Here is a 21,827-nt window from a genome sequence, read left to right on the forward strand (position 1 = left end):
TATGTGTGTGTGTCATTTCACTGTGAGATGAATAGGTTGCCGGTGGGGCTGACGTGGACACCCCCAGTCACACTGTGCTCTCCCTCTTCTGTTACCTGTTAATCAATCAGAACCAAGTGTCTTTGTGATGGTAGAAGACAATCAGTTTCAAAACAAGAAAAAAGGTAGAGAGAGGGCAGGCCAGTGGGGAGGAGGAGGGGAGGACGAAGAAAACAAAATCAAGGGAAAAGAGGTTGTCTGAACTGTGATGAGCTGTAGTGCCCGACTGCCAAATGACTGCCGTTCCATCTCCGACACATATTTGCCACGTCACTGCAGCCAAACTCCTCTTCAAATTACAAACTCTCCATGACACACGAATGAAAAACATTTTAAATTCACTCCCTCATCATGTTGCTTTGTTGCTTTTCACCCTCCTGCCACCATGTAGTGCAATGCAGGAGAAGTACGATACAAAAGAAAGCTGTGGTGCAAAGACCACATTTCGCGTCACCTGCCATGATTTTCCTGCTAATCTAATGATGATGTAACCAACCGCGAGGAATAAAAATGGCTCCGGTTGGTGGCTTTTGCACAGAGAACTATGCAAACACCTGACCCCCCCAATCTTAATCGTTGCTGCTGGGTCAGAGTGTACAACCCTCAACCCCCCCGACAACCCCCATCCTCAACATTTAGATGCTCATACTTGGACCTCCATGACCCCCCCCCCATCCCCACCCAATCCTTTTCCACAAGCCCAGTGCAGGCAGAGAATCCCCAGTCACTCAGGGTAAAATGTAGAGTGGCTCGGGGAAAGACGAGCACTACAGCAACCCATGTTTCACTAGACATGTTGTACAGCTTTACACTAACGCCCCAAACTGCCACTGACATCAAAATGGAGTCCATGTTGATATTTGCAAGCTGCTCCTCCCCACGCATGGCTCCATTTCCTCTACAGTGTTCGACTGTCTTTGTCCCCAGAGCCAAGGAAGGGCCACAATCAATGCAAAGACAGTAACATTGTACTTACTTGAGTTTACAAAGTCGTCTAGAGATGGTGGCTTATATTGCACTCAGACAGACAGCATGACAAACAGACACACAGACAGACACAGGCACATACTGGAGAAGGTGAGTCTGCCCTTTGAGAGTGTTTGCTAAAACCAAAGATGAAATCAGAGGTATGACAATCTGGCTACCAAACTATGTTCAGCTTTACGGGCTGCTCTACGGGTCCTGTGATTTAACAGCCCTGTGGACATTCCACCTATTGCACTTAAACACACACACACACACACACTTAACACATACACACACTCACCTCCACCCACACAGAAGCAAGGGATAAGCCCACTCACAACGTCTGGTCAGAAAACCTCTTTTCCCTCCTCCCACTGCAGAAGCCGGAGAGCCTGTGCAGGACTTTTAGTTTCACTCTAGTTGAGACTTTTGAGAAAGAAAAAAATCTGAGTAATAACTGTTACAGAAAAATAAAAACTTAAAAGGATAATATGGGTAAAAATTGCGTGTTTTGAAATAAATTAACAAATAAAACAATTGTAAAACAAAGCTGCGCTGTCAGTTTATTGAGTTTGTTTTGATCTTTGAAGGGAATCCCCTGTGACCCCAGCAGAGGGGAATTTGATTTTTACCACAAAGCTCCTACATACATCAAAGAGGCGATATTCACAGAGAGGAAAGCTGTACATAGTGTTTACATGTAAAGGTAATAAACTAGATTTGTGGAACATAATGTATTATGTACATGTTATTTTCTTTATTGGAAAATTGTAGCCATAGAAAAGAGCAATGGGTCCACTTAGAAATGTCCACAAAAACAGTACAAATGCAGACATATTGATAAGTCATGATTTCAATTCTACGTTGGAGACTAAATCTATATATTCTCACATTTTCCCCATTTAAAACTCATTCATTATTCACATTCCGTTCAAGGTATTACTATTGTCCTTCATGAGAGTTTGGCCTTGGTGGGGGAGATACTACATGTAGTCACCTTCTTATCCACTGGTGGAGCTGTGCTGTGAATGTGGGTCGCAGAAGTGATGAGGCGTCCAGTTCCAGTGCCCTGAGAGATGGCAAAAGACGAGCGACCAAAGGACCCTCTGCTGAACTTTGACTTCAGCTCCACCGGCCGAGTGGACATGCTGTGGACCTACACATGACCAGGTGAGAGAGATTTTCAGTGACCATTTGACCATCACACATGTTTATACTTGAAATGATGGGTTGTGAATACTTCTGCACAGTCAGTGTGTTACATGTAGCGCAGACAGTGACTGTTTGAAAAGGGAAATCATTGACACAGTTATACACAGTGTTTTGCTGTAAACGGGGACAAGAGAAAAAATGTGTCGTGCCCCAGTAAAGGAAAACATATGAAAACAAATTGAGTGTACAATATAGTGTACAATGTCTAGACAGTTTCCCCTGCTGTCAGACATAATACACACTAGCTATATAGCTTATCCTGTCAGGATCAGAAGTGCATTGTGTGAAATCTCTCAGGATCTAATATTGCCCAGGCAGAGCAACAAGGATGACAGCTTTTATTTCATCTAGATAAAAAATAGCAGTGTTGCTCCAGATATTAGGACATGTGGGACAACAGCGCCTTTCAGACTGGGACAAACCCCTGCTGCCCTGACCTCCGACAGGAGGATCTTCTTTTATGAGATAACAACATTCCTCTGCCGTCCCTATTCAGCAAATGGCTTACAGGGGCTAGGGAGATGGTTGTTTGTTGATATTAGCAGACTCCACTGCTACGTAAACTGTAACTACAACTCACTCATTACTGCTACTCATTGCTTCAGTTAGAGCCACTGATGTTTACCCTGAGACATATGGGTACGAGTGCGTAAGTCAAAGGAGGTTATGGAATGGGGGAAAAAAACATAAAGAAGCGCAAGAGGGCTGAAGCTGCTCGATGGACAGAGGTAGTATGACAGAGTTTTATTTTCAAAAGCCTGACATTGCAAGGAAGTTAGAAAGATATTCAAACTTCTGTGATCAATAACATTTCAGCGACATGCAAGACAAATTTAAAATCATAGTGATGTAGACAACAAACCTCATTTTCATCAAAAAGAGCCATCTTCTGTTTTATAAATGTCACAGTGGTAGTGTACATGATAATAGACCTTGATAATACACAATCAATGTAGTTTCTCCAGCTCTTTTTGATTAAAATTGGGTTGTAGCTTGTTGTCTCCATCACTATGATTTCAAAATATGTCTCGCTTACTACTTCTTGGCCACAAATGAGAGTTTTATCCCTCATGTCATGTCTGCGGCTTCATACATTTGTTATGTCATGTTATGATCTTTTCATTCGTTGGCATTAAAATATTAAATAATGCAGTGCAGACCCTAAACGTTCGGGTTTTCCCATCTCAAGTTTCAAACAGCAGCTGAAAACTGTCTACAGTACATAAAAGTACAAAAGTATACCTTCAAGGAAATGAAGCCTCATTGTCTTATATCTAAAACAAGACATAGCACCTGAGAAAAACATCTCACAATGGCTGGTGCATTTATAAAAACCAAAATATCATGTAAAGAAAACCAAAGTTAGTATCATATTGACTTGGTATGAAGTCAATTTCTTTATTTGTGAACATGTCAGCATCCTACGACTGCAGAACAGTTCAGGCTGAACCCAGTAAGATGCACTCGCCAAGTAATATGCTTAAAATGGTTACGTAACCATTGGTAACATCTGACTGAGGCAACTACATATAAATAAAAGGAGTTTTAATTACTCCACTCTTCTGTCATATTTTCTCAGTAGACTAAATTGACTGTATATAAACAATGAGCCTACTTCCCACTTAATTTATGATAATCCTGAGGGTTTTAATGCTCTCATTCACTAGTTTTGGACTCTTTATCAATAGAATATGATGTCTCTTGGTGGACTATTACTTTTAGTTTAGTGCAGACATCTCACCTTGTGTGTGTTGTTGACGGTAAGGATGATATTGAGGCCATGAGCGGTCAAGGAGGGCAGAACAGCCACCCAGGCAGTGAGCAGAGCAGTGAGCCATACAACTGGGTCGAGGAAGGCCTTCTCAGACACACCTGAAGAAAATCAGAGAAAAGGGCAATTAAATTTGGTCAGATCCCTGATATTCTCCATTTAAATAAATAAATTCAGCAGTTGCTATAGTAACGCCACAGCCAGGAACAATGCCACTCAGAAATGAATAATGGGTGTGTCTGTAGTGAGTGGAGCTGTATACCAACAAAGAAGAAGTCACTGGGTGAATTCTGAAACAAGCGTGAGCTTTGGAAGATCCTGGTAAAGATGAAGAACAGCAACACAGAGACGCACACAACTGAAAAATTGAACTTTGTCCAGTATCTCGTCACCAGAATAATCTGACACACACAAAGAGAGACACTGTAATTAGTGGAGCATAGTACGAGTGCATATCAGAAACAAAATTATTGGAAAAAAAATACATTGGTGTGATTATATGAAGCTGTGACAACAATAGAGGAGCTCCAATTACAAGTGAACACATGCACATTGTATTTCAACAACTAAATCATTTTTATTCTAATCTTCATTTTCAGTTGCTGCCACTGCAATTTATTGAGTTCTTAACTTTTTTCTTTTCTTTTCTCTGAATGTATGAATGGATAAGTGTTTGTCAATATGTGATGCGTCAGTCAAAGATGATGTAATATAACATCACAGTATGATGTAAATAGTTCATGACTCTCTGCTGTTAACTCTTTCTTCTTGGTTTAGGCATCAGATTAATGTGGGTGAAGCTATTCTTCTTTATTTGAAAAGTAAGCGTCCTGTCTATTCTGTATGGTGGCCTGGAAGTGCAAAGCGTTATTACAAAAAGAGAAACACTTTTACTAACCCTGAGACAAACTCATACTTTTGAAAACAAATTCACAAAACGTGGAACACTTTTACAAATCCCAATACAAATCTTCTTGTATTGCCAAGTCTTGGCAGTATGTATGTTAAATAGTATGCGTCTTACGGTCAAAAAAAATAAATAATTCATCGTCACATTCACAAAATGTAAATTTGTTTCAAATGTTGTCAATTTGTTTCGGTAATTATGATGATTGTTTGCACTGTAATTCTGGCTGCTGTAGAAACATGGCATCAAAGGATGGCGCCCTCCATAAAGCAAAGCCCTTGCCAAAACTACACATAAAAGGCTAAAATTATTTTTATTTTAAAGCAATTATAATAATATTCAAACATACTTATGGGTAGTATATACTATTCTCTGCCAACAAACCCTCCTAAATGTTACACACTGTACATTTAAAGCAATTTGTTAATTGTGATATTCCTCGTTTGTGCAATGCCGTTTAATCATCTGGACACATTTTTAATGAAATACATGACCCTGACCTCAATCGTGGCAGTAAATGTTGCTGCCATGGAGACAGTGACGGCCATGGTCTGGTAGTCAAAGGCTGTGTCGTGGAAAACTCCATAAGGTATGAAGAAGAGAATAAGCGAGGCATAGAGAGCGTACACCAGCGACAAGGAAAGCATCAGAGGGCTGGAGAGCTCCCGTCTCTGGCCAGTCTTGTACAGCTCTGGATACTTCAGGCTGTTTTCTGCACTCGTATCCTATGACGCAAAGAGCCAACTACATGGAGTATTATGACAGAAATCAATATTAAATCATAAGGCATTAAAAAGGTGAGATACCTGCTCAAAGAAGGCCGTACACATAACTGGGAACGATGTATACAGGGATATGTAGAGAGAGATGAACCATGTCTCATACAGCCGCTACATGAAGGAAAGAAACATACAGAGTTTGCTCCATGCTTCTCTTACATTTAGCACAGGACTTAAGATGATCTAAAACAGGGGTCTCAAACTCACGGCCCGTGGGCCACATGCAGCTCCCCAGTTGATATCTTGTGGCCCTACACTTATTTTAAAATTGTAAAGAAAACATGGAACAATATTTTTATTGTAATGATGATAATAATAATAATAATAATAATAATAATAACAATAATATTAGTTTAGGTTTTATTTATCACACTATTACATTAAACATTTAATTATATACAAGCTTGTTTAGTGTTTTAATTACAATTGCCTGCGGGTTATTTTGATTTAATGTTTTGATTCCATTTGACTTGTTTACCTGTTTTTGTTATTTACAAATTCATTTTGCATTTTTTTTGTTGTTATGAACTATCTATCAAAACAAACACTTTTACTTTGAAATGGGGTGCAATATACTCCTAAATATTTATTTACCTAAATTTATAATCAAGATATAATTTTAATTTCTAATCACTAAACAGGAAATTTTTCCGGAACTGTCAGACTTTTTTCACTCGACCGGCCCTGGCCCCCTCCTGAGCAGACTAGAAGTTTGAGTTTGAGGCCCCTGATCTAAAAGGTGCAATATGTAATATGCAATATGATCTAAAAGGTGCAATATGTATGAAATATATTATATTAAGATGTAAGGTCACCCTCAAGTGTCATCAGAGTAATGTTTTGAATTGGGATTGCAGTAACAGTTTACAATTCTAAAGGCTGTTGTACACAGTTTACATACATTACTAACCTGTGCACTGAAGCCATTGAAGAACCCATACCATATGTGCACCAGAGCAAAGCTGCAGGTCTTGAATAGGAAATACAGCAGGAAGGTGGAAATGCGCCTGTATGACCAGCGCCCATGGACCAGTAGAAGCCTCTGCAGAAACCTGAACTGGGACAAGGCAAAGTCTGCATTCTGCACTGCTTGACCTCCCTCCACTCCTGCCAGTCCCACACCAACATGAGCCGCTGGTGGATAACGGTAAGAAGACAGGAAACACAGAACAGGAAGACAGAGAACAGAATACACAGATCAGCTTCAGTTTTCACCATGGTTGAGCACAAACTTTTTCTTTGTCATTATCTTTCCACGTCACCTGACTTACTCTTGATCATGTTTACATCATTGGCACCATCCCCAATTACCATGGTTACAGAGCTGGTGTGTTTCTTGACCATTGTGACGATGTCAGCTTTCTGCCCAGGTGTCACACGGCAGCACAGCACTGACTCACACTGACTTGCCAGACTCATGAACTTAGCACCCCATTCTGGTCTTTGGTCAAACTCTACCTAGGGTATAACACCATCAAACATCTCAGTGTAGCACAAATATCTTTCAATGTGTATTTCCATGAGTTACCATATTTGTTTCTGAGTTTATTTATTAACATATTACTTTTAACGATGTTCAAAGATGTTTAAATAGTCTCATAATCTCAGATAGTCAAGCGAGAGCAAATTTTATTAGGTACTCCTGTTCAACTGCTTGTTAATGCAAATATTTAATCAGCCAGTCAAATATCTCAGTACATTTAGGGTGAAGACAACGTGCTTAAGTTCAAACTGAGCATCACAATGGGGAAGAAAGGTGACATGGCATGTTTGTTGCCAAAGAGGAACTGCTGATCTATTGGGATTTTGATGCACAAATATCTCCACTGTTTAAAAAGAATGTTCAAAATATTTATTTTTATTATTAATCCAGTGAGTTCATAAATTCTTATAAAAAAATAACAAATCCACAAAATTCATCTTTTGGTTCCTCAAGTTGCATAATCATGATTGGTGCAGTGAACTGTAACATCACCTTCTTCAAGCACCGTGACAATAGAACAGAGAAAAGCCACTCTTCATGTGAAAACACTGTTTTATCTTTTGTGATGATTTATGTTTTAGCATTTTCTGTGCCAGCATATGTCCTCTATTTTGTTTGTCAGAAGGGAAAAATATATATCTTCATGTTCAATACCGGGTCCCTATTACAATGTACACAATAGTAAAGGCTTGTATTTTTGTCTGCAACTGACCTCACCAGTTTTTAATATAACAACATATTTAATAACTACACTTGTGGGCAAATTACTGTGATCTTTGGCATTTGGTTTGGAATTATGGGATTGAAAGTTGGTCTTCATACAACATGTGCATGTAATGTTCAAGCATGAATTGAATAAACCTGGTGAAATAGACCTTTGTCACAGAATATAAAAACACAAGTTTTACCAATAACATTGATTAGAGTTCCACTCACACATTCCTTTTCTGGAAGCATTCCAATCAAATAATTGAGAAATAATTATACTTATATGGTCATTGCTAAAACAACAAATCTAATAATGGCCCAATGCTTTTGCACAGTAATGGATATGAAGACAGCTCTTTAGACATCTAAAAACTTGAAAAGTAATCCATTTGCTGTTCAGGGCAGTTTTTACCAGTTCAGGTCCAGTGAGGACCACAGCAGTCTTTGGCCTGGCCGTCTCCTTGTCTACAGCCCACACCTCCGTCTGTCTGGCCTTGTGGAAACTGACCCTGGGATCTGGGGCCTGGAGTATTTGTCTGCAGGGGCAAACACACAAAGATCAATGAGATGGTGTCAGTGTGTGTGTGTGTGTGTGTATTTTTATCATTGCTAACCTCAGCTCCTGCCATTCCAGTAATCTGGTATCAGCATCCAGTAGTTTGCAAGAATATCCGATGTTCACTGCAGTCTCTACAAAAGCAAAGAAAAAGAGGAGTGGAAATGAGAGAAAACCACAGTGAGGTTCTATTTCAGTGCAGGGCAACAGTCAAAATTATATGATGATGATCATAATACCTTTTTTGTCCCCAGTTAGTACCCATACTTTAATGCCAGCATGTTGAAGGAGAGAAATAGTCTCGGGAACACCTTCCTGAAGCCGGTCTTCTATGGCTGTCACCCCCAAAAGCTGCAAAACTTGAAAGTTAGCATTTGTTTTAAGCAGAAGTGGAAAGCAATTTATGACACATTATACCTCCATAAATATTTTAAATGTCATGCACAACAACCAAAATGGAGGATTGACAATTAACATCACACACACATCACCGAGCACCTCACCAGGAGCTCCATCTCCATTTGATCATATAGCTTCTCCAACAGTGCATCGCGATCACATGTTGCCATGGTAGCAGACCGGGTCAGAGTTTTGCGCCACTGCTCCCAAGATGCCTCAGGAACCGATCGAACAGCAACACACAAAGTCCTCAGACAGGACTGAGAAAATAGCTGACAGAAGATAAGTTAACAGGTTAGTTGACTGCCTGAAAGATCACTCCATAAATAATGTGCAGCCAGAGTTGAAGGATCAGCAGGGGAAATATAAGATAACAAAAAAAGTAAGCATGCTTACAAGCCTCAGCTGATCTCATGAGCATTACACTGGACACATTTCTCTCTCTCTGGTTATTTGAGCTATAAGTTAAAAATGATTTACCCTGTTTAACAAATAATTGTGATCATGAATTAATGCTTAAACTGCTTTTTAAAGTCATAGTTGACATTTTGGGGCATTTTTGCCTTTATAAAGAAACTGAAAGTGAAAGGGGGAGAGACAGGAACTGCAAAACAACACGAAGAAAATCAAATCACTCCAGATGCCAGTGTCATGGCACTGAGCATCATTAAGCCTGATGTCCAAAGGAAACAGAATCCTGCTTATACTACAAACTACAGTATATATACTGTATCGCTGCTACACTGTATTGTAGGTCATGTGGGAGTCTAGCAATTTGTCCAGCAAGTACATTGCTTCTCACTCAGTGTCAGCGGACGGCATGGTGGGGCAGTGGTGAACACTTGTGCCTCACTGCAAGTATTTTCTTGTGTGAAGTTTGCATGTACACTTCAGGGTCTTCAACATCCACAGAGAAAAAAAACATGTAGATTAGGGTTCAGGTTACTTTGAGACTCTAAGCTGAGTGTGAGTGTTTTTTTGGGGGGTTTGCTTGTCCCTGTAAGTTGTCCCTGTCATAAGCTAGCAACCTGACATGAAAGTACACCAACTCACACCCAATGTTGGCTAGGGTCAAAGGATAAGTAGCACAGATTAAAGGATGGATGTTACTATTTAAATGTTACCTAAAATGATCCCACCGCAGTTCCATGTACATCATAAAGTCACAAAAAAGCAGTACATACTGTTATCGATTTTTGTTTTACCCACTTTTGCTTTGATTACAAAATGCATTCGCTGTGGCATCACTTTGACAATCTTATGCAACGTTTATGTCACTCCACAGTTGTATAAATGTTTTGCCAAGATCTTGGAGTTGATGAAGGGAGAGTTGGACAGGTGTGTTAAGTCTTCTACAGCACAGATTCTCAAAGGTTAAGGTGTGGAGTCTGTGGAGGCCAATCCCTGTGTGAAAATGTCTCCTGCTTCCTGAACTCTGAATTCTGGCATTTCCATCTTAGAATATGCACAAAAATCATTTACGATATTCAAGTAGTCAGCTGGATATGGACCTGACCAACTGAAGCCACCCCAGTTCATAACACAGTCACAACAGACTTGTATGGTAGGCACTAAGCAAACTATTGGTAATAGCGTGCAACACTTCGTTGGCTGGGCAGTGTAAAAAACATACAGCAGTTACACTGCCCATCCCAGAATGCTGTTTCACTACAAACTCCAGTTCACCTCAAGTGCTTTTTCAGTCCTTTCCTGAAATGGAACGTCCTTCTGCAGTCGCTCCAGGATCACCATGTCTGCGCCTTTACAGTAGAGCTTTAAACCACCCTCTGGCTCCCGAACTGCAAAACACAAAAACCAGTAAAGGTACATTTATCCTGAAAAGAGACACCGGAGAACAGCATTTGTGCAAGCATAAATGTTATTGCTCGGTTGAGGATACCCAGTACAGACATGCGTCTCCTTTTGCTGGTAAAGTCCAACAGTGCCAACAACTGATACTGTCGGGTAACACCCAGCTCGGAAACAACAACAAAGTCTCTTGTCCGTGAGAGGAAGACCCAGCCCAGCTCCCTGGCTGCACCAACAAGAGCCTCCTCGTCTGGGGATGCGGCCTGGTAAACTGGTCTCTCTGGAGGAATTAAATCAGCACAGAAGACAGGTAAACACTGTTCAGTTTCCTCATCTCTGCTCGTTATCACATCAGATTCAAAGCGGTAGCTCAGTTTCATTGTCAAATTTCATTGTCTCTAAAACACACACACACACACACACATACATACACAAGCTCACCTTCCTTCCACTCCGCCATGACAGTGTGACACAAAGACAGTGCTTTGAAAAACTGACTGCTGAGTGGACACTGTTGTCCTCTGAGATTCTCCACTAGACTGGGAGCTGACATGAACAGAGTGCCACACGAGAATGGATTCCAGCTCAAGTCCATGGGCTGCACATACAGAAGGGGCAAAAAGACAGCATCACACAGCAAAAGATGATAATATTTTGGGACTAAGTTGGCAATGTGTAATTTGGGGGGGGGGGGGGGGGGGGGGTGTTTTGGTACCTCCATGTCCTCTGCGCTGATGGATACATCCCCTGTGGAAGTGGAAAAAAAAAAATTCATATATTATATTATATATAATATATATATTTATATATAGTGTGATGTAACTCAAAGTGCTTGACATGATCAAATACAGATCCACCACCGACTCATATAAACACATGGAACAAATACAACAGGAACTGAGGAAACACTCATAAATCTTAGTAATCTGCAACGAGGGAAAAACACAGACTAAATATGAATAAACTAACAAAGAAAGCACTAAAAATTAAACATATAAACATATATATGTATATTTCTTTGTATATACATAAAGAAATAAATAGAGTAATTAAACAAAACTAATAAAAGAAATAAATTAAAAAGTCAAATGAATGAACATCAATGTAAGAAAAGATTTGCCAAGAAATAAATCAAAATCTGGTAAAAGGTCAGGCTCTCAATTACAAAATAAAACATCAATATAAACACAGACTAAAATGTAGAGAGATAAAAATAAATATTGAGAAAATAAATAATTAGGACTAGACTCAAAATGCGGCATAAAAAAGATAAATCTAAGAAAGACTGTGGCAGGAAATGACTCAGACATACAACATATGGTTGATGTGATTTGGACAAGGTTTCAGTTACAGGTCGTCTTCTGTGGGCAGAGCTAGTGTTAAATATTTAGTAGATGGACTCATGACTGTTGGACATGAGCTTGTTAAGTGTCTCCTCGTCTCTCTTGAGAAATGAGTTGCATCTGTGGTTTGTGTAACATCGCTATGAGACCTCTGCTCCACTGTGGCAGCAACTGCCACCACTGTTTCCTGTCCCTTTTTCAATAAATTGTTCTGCCTTTGAGCTTTTCAATGCACAGTATTATGCACGTCTTTTTTTTTCTATTGAACTTTAGTTCAAGGTCACCTGATCTACTCATTTCTACACAACCAGAAGATCAGGCATCCTAACTTTCCCGACAAATACATTTATAATAAAACCCTATAAAGAGGCATTTATAAGTTTCATCCTCTTGAAACTGAAAGTAAATCAAATAGAAAGAAAAATGAAAGACAGCCTGAACTTTTGCTGTAGCAGTGAGCTGGCTACAGGTTGGTGGTTTTGTGGCAGAGTGGAGGGGAAGTTGCAGACATGCAGGTGTGGACACTCTTGTTCTCTCTCATACGCTTTGCCAACAGATATATATCTATATCATTCATTAAATAATTCATTCAGTCTCTGATTTGAGAAGCTGGTGCCAATCCCAGCTGACACACGGTGAAATGCGGGGACACACCCTGGACATGTCGCCAGTCCATTACATGACCAACACAGAGACAAACTGTTCACTCTCCCATTCACACCTATGGTCAATTTAGAGTGTCTAATGAACCTGGGGAGAACATGCAAACTCCATACAGAACGGCCCTCGGTCAGACCGAGTTGCGACCTCTGGTCTTTTTCCTGTACAGCAACAGTGCTAACCACTACACTGCCGTGTGACCTAATATGTAACATGTTGTCTCCTCTCATCATGTGATAATTCTCAGTTAAGTAAAGTAAAGTAGACACTTCCCTCTCAGTCTCTGCTCGTTGCCGACACGCTGAAATGAACCAAAAACCAAAGAGACCTGAGAGGAAAAGGCTCATCTAACAAACATTATGCGTAAACAAACACCACATATCACTGCACTAGCCTCACACATAAACTGAAAACATGTACATGTATCAAATTAAAAGGTTCAAACATATGATTCAGAATCAACACACTGATTGGGCATATGAGGGAATTTGTTATGTGTCTTTTCTTGTACTTGTTTCCTGAATCATTGGTGTAGTTAATATAAAAGTGACAATCAAAGTGATTGATTGTCATTTAATTTTAAAGACAATGTAAATAAGGGACTGTGGCTCAATAAGTTTGAACTCCTTTCAGACACAAAACAATGGAGTGGCTATATTTTTGTGCGATGTTGCAAAAGCTCAATATTTCGTGTTTACTCTTTTCTGTTAATTTGTCCAAATAAAATCATTCAGTCATTCAGTCATAGCCCGTGGAAATATTTGATATTGAAATTTATCTCCTGTATTTTCTTGTTGAATTCGAATAAACACAATGTCATTATATAGCTAATGCTAAAACAAAAGATCTAATGTTGATCTCAAGAGTTTTACACAATTCTGGCAATTGTTATTACCGTAGATCTCCCCAGCTATGCAGCACTGTCTGAGGAGCAAACGGTTCTGGGTTAGTGTCCCAGTTTTGTCACTCAGCAGGTATTCCACTTGGCCCAGCTCTTCATTCAGGGAGGTGTTTCTGGCCTGGGCCGGTTTGTCTGCCTCCTGCCAATACATCTCTAAGTCCCAGTTAATGAAGAGGCTGTGAACCGTGTGAATCAGATCAAACCTGTGGACAGGACACATACCCAAAACAGTATAAATACACAAACACGAGTGTACGAGTTTGCATGTTTTTGCAACGTATCTTCCCACAGTCAAAAAACATGCAGATTTGGGGATTAGGTACGTAGGTGTGAGTGACAGAGTGGATGGTTGTTTGTGTCTGTGTCCCTGGGATGGACTGACGACCTGTCCAGGGTGAACCTCGCCTTTCGCTCTATGTCAGCTGGGATTTGCACCACCAGCGCCCTCCGTGACCCTCATGTGGAGGATAAAGCGGTGTAAGATGGATGGATGGATAGCGAGTGTGGTATTGCAGATGTGACTTACGAGATGTAGAGGGCTACAGGCATGGCTGGGCTGAGCAGGAGGACGTAGCTCCACATGGCGATAAAGCCGGTGTAGACGGGATTGCCGTTAACCACCAGAAAATATAAATCCTCCGTCAGGCTCATGACCTGACTCGAAAAAATACAGCTGCCGATGGCAAGACACACAGCTACCAGCAGCACACTCACGACAATCTGTAGATGTAGAATAAAGACAGTTTATAACTCCAAAAAACTCCAGAGTGTAACTTTTGGGGATTTTTGTTGTTGTTGATGTTATTATTTTGCCTCCATTTAGTCTTTGTAACATTATTTGTTTGGTGTCCTTCATCTGAAAACAGCTCTGTCAATCAATACTATCAGACCTGACTGGGAGCAATTGTGTGTATACAGTGACAACACAGGTGCAGACAGGAGCCTTTAAGCTGTCAAACTGCTTTCACTTCTTCGTGAACGCCAGAGTTTAAGCTAGAAAATATTTATGTGGTTGATAATATTTCAAAATTCTGGCCATACGTACTAAATGTGGGACATACAGTATTCTTAGGCCACGTCCAAACAGAAACGGCACAAAATAATCTTTTTTTTTTTAAAGACGGTATCATTTCAGGAGCTGTAAGTTGTGCAGTAACGTTACACATAGTTAGAATTGCTTAGGTATCTTAATATTTAATATTTTATCATTCTTTTTTTTGCCACTGGACATTTTGGCCGGTGACAATTTGTTTTGCCGGCCAAATACCGGCTAAGGTAAACCCTGGTGGACGGTTCTTTGTTTTTAGTAAGGGATGAACCAATACCAGCATCAGTTGTACTGGGCTGATATCAGTATCTTTAGAAATTCCAGGAAGTAATATCAGTATCAGGTAACCCCTAATTTCAGCTATAATCCAACTGGTTTCCCACCGTCTCATTTTACTAGTGCAACGTCGCTGCCGTCTGTCTCGACATAAAACAAATCACTGCTATACTGAGAAACACAGAGAGAGAGAGAGAGTTGTGTGGAGCTGATAAGCTTAATCAATACTGTATGAACTCATTTGTTTAACATAACATTGACATGGTGACATTTGTCTATATTTAAAACTTATGCACTACAGTTTAAACTGCACAACACAGTGCGTGGTATAGTCACCCCACCTGCTGTTAACTCACTCACCCCGATCACCAGCCTGTTAAAAACTTTTTCCATTTGTGTCTTCTTTACTGTCAGTTTCCCGCAGTTCTTCAGGATCTTGGTGTCAGTGCCTGGCACAAAACAAACTGCTGTTAGATGTTAAATGATGAGGCCTCCTGGCAGTGCGAGTTGGGAGGCCACCCTGAAGCCAGAGGGTTAGAGTTTGTGTCCTTGTGTGATGCGGCCGTGAGCAAGATGCTGAATCCCTATCAGCTCTGAGCATGTGTGACCGCACTGCTAAGGTCAGAGGAAAGAGAGAATCTTCCTTGCTCCGATCGATAAAAATATTACAATATGATTTTCACTGGTGTTTGTCTCAAACAAACTGAGTGAGGAAAAGACATTGAGCTGAATGTGTAAAAATATTCAAGGACATAAAACTGATTCAAACTTCCTATGACATAATAAATCAACCTTTGATTTAAGTATGCTAAGTAAGCCATGTCAAGTAGAGTTATAATCAGGCTAAACCGGGGTCACACCAATAGACATCCTCCCATGAATAGTATACTCTGGAGGAATTTGATCTATTGATCTGCTTTACCAGAACTGAAAGGGTCATGGCAGTGACATCCATGACACCCTCTGCCCGGTTTAGTAATATCCGATCAATGATCACTTAAAAGAGAGGAGGAGCTTGTAATCGGGCCAGACGCTAACAGACCCACTTCACCAAGAGTTACTGTAAGTACTGTCCATAATTAGCAGTACAATATATTCCACTTCTTAAAATTTGTCATTGAAGGTACAGTGGAGGTTGAGGAGAGAAATGTTAGACCAGAAATGAAACATTTGGGGCACTGTGACCTATATTGTGGACAAAGGTCCAGTGTATAAGGATTAGAGACATCTAATGGTGAAACTGCAACAAACCAAAGACTCCTTTGCTTGACCGTCCCTTTCCCACGTGCATCAGGAAACTAAGGTGGCCTTCACCTCGCCTTAAACACTTAATACGCCTTAAACACTCTTTGACAAATCTCACTGCTTTTCCATTCTCTCACCCTCTCTGCCATTTCCTTCTCCTTGGTTTATACATTGGATTTATGCAGGCAGAGCTGCTGCTCTTTGTTTGTGTAGTAAACTTTGGCAGCCACTGTAAAGTCAGACTCTTGCCAAAAGTACATAAAAAAAGACAAATCATTCTTATTTTAAAGCAATTATACTCAATACAAGGAAACTCCTATGTTATATAATAATTTTCTGCCAATAAACCCGACTACATTTTACACATTGGACCTTTAAAACTAACAGTGACTTGCATCCCTTTTTGAGAAGAGAAACTATATCATCCTATCCTTCATTTCTCAGGCAAAATAAAAAATGTTCTATATGTACCAGCATATAGGGTCAAGCCATAGGCAAACTCAGTGTTGCGTAGGACTGTTCCCCTCAGGAGGATGTGCTCATTGTCCAGCAGATGACACTGTCCTTGCCAGTGCAGCTCTCCTCTGAAGGTATACAGGCGATTGTTGGGCTCCTCGCAGAACACAACACCTGTAAAATGAGACAAAACATTTGGCCTCACTAAGCAGTTTTTGATCCATAACAAAAGCTTTAAAAGAAAACCACTACCATCAAAAGCTGCAAGGGACTCCTCTGAGGGGTGACAGGTCAGCTCGGTGTGCGTAACATCGAGCGCCTGCCGATACTTGAGGTTGGTTTCTCTGTTTGCAGAAAAAAACAACAGATGTTGAATTCAACATCCCGATCCTCTGTAACTGCACTATGCAAGTTTGGTGAGTGGACAGCAAAACTGTGAGAAGTGTGTAACTTTAAAAGAGTAAAGAAAGTACTAAGAAGTACTGCTGTACAGAGAGGAGATAAAGACTCTGAAGTATTTAAATGAATCTGGTTTCACTGTAACAGAAAAATGTGTTGCTCTCTAAGTAGTAAAATACTTGATTTCCATAATGTTAATTGTATTAAACCGTTTCGATTCCCTCTAACAGACCTGAGCTTTTAACTGGTTCACTGGAATCACACTTTTAGTGATCACATATCAACCAAAAAAAAGGGAAGATAAGGAGAAGAAGAGGCAAGAGAAAGAGAAAAGGGTAATTAAAAGAGATAAAAAAATAATCTCTTTTAAAATATATAGATGCATTTGAGTTTATACAGATCACTTTCACAGCATGAGTTTCTTTTATTTGACCCCATATGTGTTTTACATCAGCATCACCATCAAAATCATCATTTAAGCTCCATATAGTTTCTGCTATTATTATTGTTTTTAACCGTTTTCTGTTATTATCATTATATACTATTATACACTAACAGCAAAGACATATACTACATAAATTTATGCCATGACTACTATATCTTATCTAGCTATACAGGTAAAGTAAATACATAGTGTACAGTGTATATACAGTTAACTGCTAAGAAATTAATGAAAGAGAGAATGTACATATAAATGAAGTTGGCCGAGTTCCTTACCCATCGATGTCCGCCGTCTCCACATAGCAGAGACTGTGATTCTCCGAACTACACAGGAGGAGAAGGTCCGCCTGTGAGAAGAGAGGAGAAAATATCAAAATAAAACGGAGAGAAGACAGAAGTGGAGAGTCTATGGGAACACAAACAGAGCTTTATTCAAATATCTTAAATTAAAAAAAAGGTTTTATTTTTTTTTAAATACAGAGTCTCTTACAGGGATGACTTGGTCTTTGTGGATTCGCAGTATATCTCCCACACACAGGTCCTTCCACTGTGCTGCATTAAATCTGATAGAGAAAGAAGAAAAATGTTTCTCCATCTTGTCACATATAAGCACCAGAAATGTAATCTTCACAAATTGTTGTAAATGACTTGACACATGTATGAATGGACAGACTATACAGAGCTGGAGGTAGCAGAGATGAAGATGTTGAGGTTCTCTTTGGGAGTGACGAAGATGGATAGGATCAGGAATGAGTCAATCAGAGGAGCAGCACATGTTAGATGTTTTGGAGATAAGGTCAGAGAGGCCAGAATGAGATGGTTTGGTCATGTACAGAGGAGGGATAGTGAGTATATTGGTAGAAGGATGCTGGGGTTGGAACTGCCAGGCAGGAGGTCTAGAGGAAGACCAAAGAGAAGGTTTATGGATGTAGTGAAAGAGGACATGAAGTTAGTTGGTGTGAGAGAGATGGATACAGAGAACAGGGTGAAATGGAAGGGAGCAGCCGAAAGGAAAATAAGAAGAAGAATACGAGCGCATCACCGACGGCATGTTTGCACAAGTGCACTTTGCATTGCGGTATTTACAGAACAGTTTGTGCTATCGGAAAAATTCAAACAATGTGCCAAAAAGTTGCACATTAAAGCCAACGTGGTTATTACGGTAATTTCACTCACACTGTTGAAGGAAGCTGGAGAATCTGTGCCTTTGTCACCAGAGAGGAGAGAGTTGGAAAAACACCTGTGCATTGTTTGCATTTTTTGGCCCATTTTTACACATTGAGACAGACTCATAACAAATGTTATTGTATTGAATGTTTGATAATGCTCAAAAATCGAATGTAACATGCAAAGTCTGTTGTTTGTGTACAACCTTTCCAAATAAAACTTTTTTTTTTTTTTCATATTAAATTGTTAATACACTATTTTAACATGCAGTAGATTGTAAATAACTGTCAGATACTGGAAGTTATTCTGGAAAAATGGGCAAAAGCACTTACTTAATTTTTCTATCCATTTTATCGTTAAAATAAAAAAAAAAAATGTACTTCTGTTCAATTTTCTTAATATCACAAACATTATTCATTCTTGCGTAGTTGCTGTGATACTGTAGGCCAGAGGTAAAATCCTCAGACATCAGGGATGTAACACACAGGAGTAAAAATATGTGTCAGTACAAGACAAGATGTTACCAAAAAAACGGTCTTAAAGTTCCAGAGAAGACAAAATATTATGTCTTTGCTGTGCTCTAATGCATGAAAGGACCATCTAGGGATTCACTCATTCACACTTCATTAGAGCTTCATTAGTGAGCTGTTTAAAACGGGAACTGCACCGAGTCCTGAGAGAATAACAATGCCTTTGTCCTCACCTCTGGGAGATGAGTATGTCACAGGGTCGGGAGTTAATCTGTGAGTCGCTGCGTCTCCTTGCCTGGACCAGAGATGGAGAGGGGTAAAAAGTTGGGTGAGAACAAGTGAATGAGAAAAGAGAGGAAGAGTGTGACAAGGAGGGAGGAAAAGAGTGATGGACAGAGGGCTTGTGAGAGGGAGTGAGGGTGGGTGTGAAAGGTGGAATAGGAGAGAAGAGAAAGGAGAATCATCATTATGGGACTCTACAGTGACACCAGCTGGGAGATTTATACCCTCACCTAAATGATTAGTCAATAGAGAGGGGTCAAGCAAGCGTTTCACCCAGAGCTGTTAACGACCGTAACTCAGTGATGCACTTAACCAGAGAATTCTCCATGCAAAACATCACGCCTGCATTTAAAAGGAAAAGCTTTAATGATAGGAGGGAAAATTAATGCTACTGGGATGACTGGTTTTGTCAATGTGGAGAGGACAAGGAGTCAATGAGGACAATGAAGGAGAGAAAAGTGCACATGTGCCTAAGTGCCAGGTGCATAAATGCATGCGGATGGTCGTATATTTGTGTTTTAAGATCATGCATTTGTGTGTGAGCATGTGCCTTCATTGGGGGGCTGATGGATTGTGTGTGTGGGGGGGGGGGGGGTTATGAGAGAAGTGAGTGGGTGAGCTCACCATGTCATTGGCGAAATCTTTCAAACCTCTCACGATGAGGACGGCAAGCAGTGGGATCATGGCGATGTACCAGGGTATGGTCGAAATGATAGGGACACACTGGAAATCACATTTAAGGATGGATGCACAGAGAGAGGAGGAAAAAAAGAAATGTAACCACACACACTGAAACACCTTGAAATGTCCTAATTCCTGGTTTGCTGTGTTACGTCACGTATGTTAGTGGTCAGTCCTCGTTGGCTGTAACACAGTCTCTGCTGCTTGCCCTTGTTTGTTGTCATGTTTACATATTCATTCTTTAGTTTTATCTTGTTCAATGAATATGCCTTGGGACTACAGATGTACAGCAAATGGCTATAATCTGGCATATTTACATGTTCTTTTTTATTTTAGAAATAAAGTTGCATCAAAGTTGATTGTTGAAGCGTGGTTTATTCTTTGCAAAGAGAGAGTCGAGATGCGGGTCAAAGATGGCTCTGAGGCACATGAGCAAGTTTGTACAGTTTATAGTTGGTGCTCATGTCCTAAGCTTATCCTGTGCAGCTGGGAAAGATGACAAGATGATAATCATGTGTGGGCATTGCTTAGACTACAAGTGTATAACATAATATAATATAAGATAACTGGGCACGTACTAGGTACGGGTAGTGTACAAGTGTGTGTGTGTGTTTGTTAAAACAAGCAATGTATGAGAGACTATAGTGTCATCTTAGGACAGGCATCCATGTTGTCAGGCTTAAAACAACAGAGGTATTTGGTTGCCCTTGTGTAACAACTGTGGCAAAAAGATCTCCTTTTTGTCCCTCAATGTCCTCTACTTCTTCACCCCTAGCCTTATATCGCTGCCTCTCTCTAGATTTGCTTATCTATATCGATAGATTTGACCATCACCGGGTTCAGTAGTTGTATGCTGATCTGTTCTCACTCTAAATTGACCGTAGGTGTGAGTGTGAGAGTGGATGGTTGTTTGTCTCTACATGTGGCCCTGTGATGGACTGTTGACCTGTTCAGGGTGAACCCTGTGTTCTTTTTATTCATTTCTTCCAATTTCTTTCTTTCTTTTTTTTCATGTGGCCCTAATGTTTATTTAGTCACAAAAAAGAGAGCAGAATATGTGTGAAAAAGATGGCAGCTATATTTCTGCAGCTTCACATAGTCCTGTTCAGGTAGTGTACCACTATCCTTTGCTCTTTTGGATGTAAATGCTTATTTAAAAAAGATAATACTATAGAATCAAAGCATGAGTGAGAGAGAATAACAGAGTCTTCAACTAACCTGCAACGTCACCATAAGCAGGTAATAGAAATTAGCCACTCGTTGGAACTGCTCGAAGAGCATCAGGGGCAGAAACGTCAGAGGGGAATACTTGTAGCTGCGCACCACATTGTCCTGACAACACAGAGAAGAGAAACTAAGGTAGACGCACTGGGGAAATATACATTATGTCAACACAGTAACTGGTTTCTCAAAGCTTCATTATGCTAACAGGTGTTCGTTATGACCCTGGGCCACATGTTTGGCATACGGTTTACAGTTCTCTCCTCCTTGAGTGCGTGTCTACACTAAGGTAAACTAAGTTAGGTAAGTTGTTTAACTTTGAAACATAAGTTGTATTTTTGCTTTTGCAAGAGTCTGTATTGGAACAGTGTTAGTCAAAGGCAAATGATAACTTTCTATAGTGTTTTGACTAAATTGTTAATTAAAAAGGTAGCAATAGTAGGAGAAACCATTTTGCTTCACCTTTTTTTCTCCTATTTTTAAATATAAGCATAGGTAAGTTTTTTGTCATTTATTTTGCACTTTTCTTTACTGGAGGTAAGATTAGGTTCATTTAAGTTTTTTTTTTTTATTATGGCGTTGCTCGTCACCAAAGTCAATAAAAACTG

The 21,827-nt window shown here is 40.0% G+C and overlaps 1 protein-coding gene across 6 annotated transcripts in view; it reads right to left on the reverse strand.

The window, feature by feature from the left end:
• The window catches only part of atp8b3 (ATPase phospholipid transporting 8B3), a 30,723-nt gene continuing 8,896 nt past the window's right edge, over window positions 1-21,827 (reverse strand). For 4 of the 6 annotated variants that reach the window (XM_058637965.1, XM_058637961.1, XM_058637964.1 and 1 more), the window contains exons 8-32: window positions 21,217-21,330; window positions 19,942-20,040; window positions 19,269-19,330; window positions 17,889-17,961; window positions 17,675-17,745; window positions 16,811-16,902; window positions 16,574-16,732; window positions 15,218-15,306; window positions 14,060-14,253; window positions 13,528-13,736; window positions 11,345-11,376; window positions 11,071-11,227; window positions 10,721-10,909; window positions 10,507-10,619; window positions 8,925-9,092; window positions 8,661-8,772; window positions 8,480-8,555; window positions 8,278-8,401; window positions 6,946-7,132; window positions 6,585-6,808; window positions 5,702-5,785; window positions 5,396-5,620; window positions 4,251-4,389; window positions 3,959-4,089; window positions 1-2,161 (exon numbers count right to left, since the gene is read on the reverse strand). In XM_058637965.1, the coding sequence (XP_058493948.1) occupies window positions 1,958-2,161; window positions 3,959-4,089; window positions 4,251-4,389; window positions 5,396-5,620; window positions 5,702-5,785; window positions 6,585-6,808; window positions 6,946-7,132; window positions 8,278-8,401; window positions 8,480-8,555; window positions 8,661-8,772; window positions 8,925-9,092; window positions 10,507-10,619; window positions 10,721-10,909; window positions 11,071-11,227; window positions 11,345-11,376; window positions 13,528-13,736; window positions 14,060-14,253; window positions 15,218-15,306; window positions 16,574-16,732; window positions 16,811-16,902; window positions 17,675-17,745; window positions 17,889-17,961; window positions 19,269-19,330; window positions 19,942-20,040; window positions 21,217-21,330 (3,327 nt within the window). In that variant the 3' untranslated portion in view covers window positions 1-1,957. Of the gene's footprint in view, window positions 2,162-3,958; window positions 4,090-4,250; window positions 4,390-5,395; window positions 5,621-5,701; window positions 5,786-6,584; window positions 6,809-6,945; window positions 7,133-8,277; window positions 8,402-8,479; window positions 8,556-8,660; window positions 8,773-8,924; window positions 9,093-10,506; window positions 10,620-10,720; window positions 10,910-11,070; window positions 11,228-11,344; window positions 11,377-13,527; window positions 13,737-14,059; window positions 14,254-15,217; window positions 15,307-16,573; window positions 16,733-16,810; window positions 16,903-17,674; window positions 17,746-17,888; window positions 17,962-19,268; window positions 19,331-19,941; window positions 20,041-21,216; window positions 21,331-21,827 lie in introns of those variants that run through there. The other 2 variants (XM_058637966.1, XM_058637967.1) reach the window with 2 other exon arrangements.

The sequence above is a fragment of the Solea solea genome, chromosome 9 (genome assembly GCF_958295425.1).
Source record: "Solea solea chromosome 9, fSolSol10.1, whole genome shotgun sequence".
Lineage (NCBI taxonomy): Eukaryota > Metazoa > Chordata > Actinopteri > Pleuronectiformes > Soleidae > Solea > Solea solea.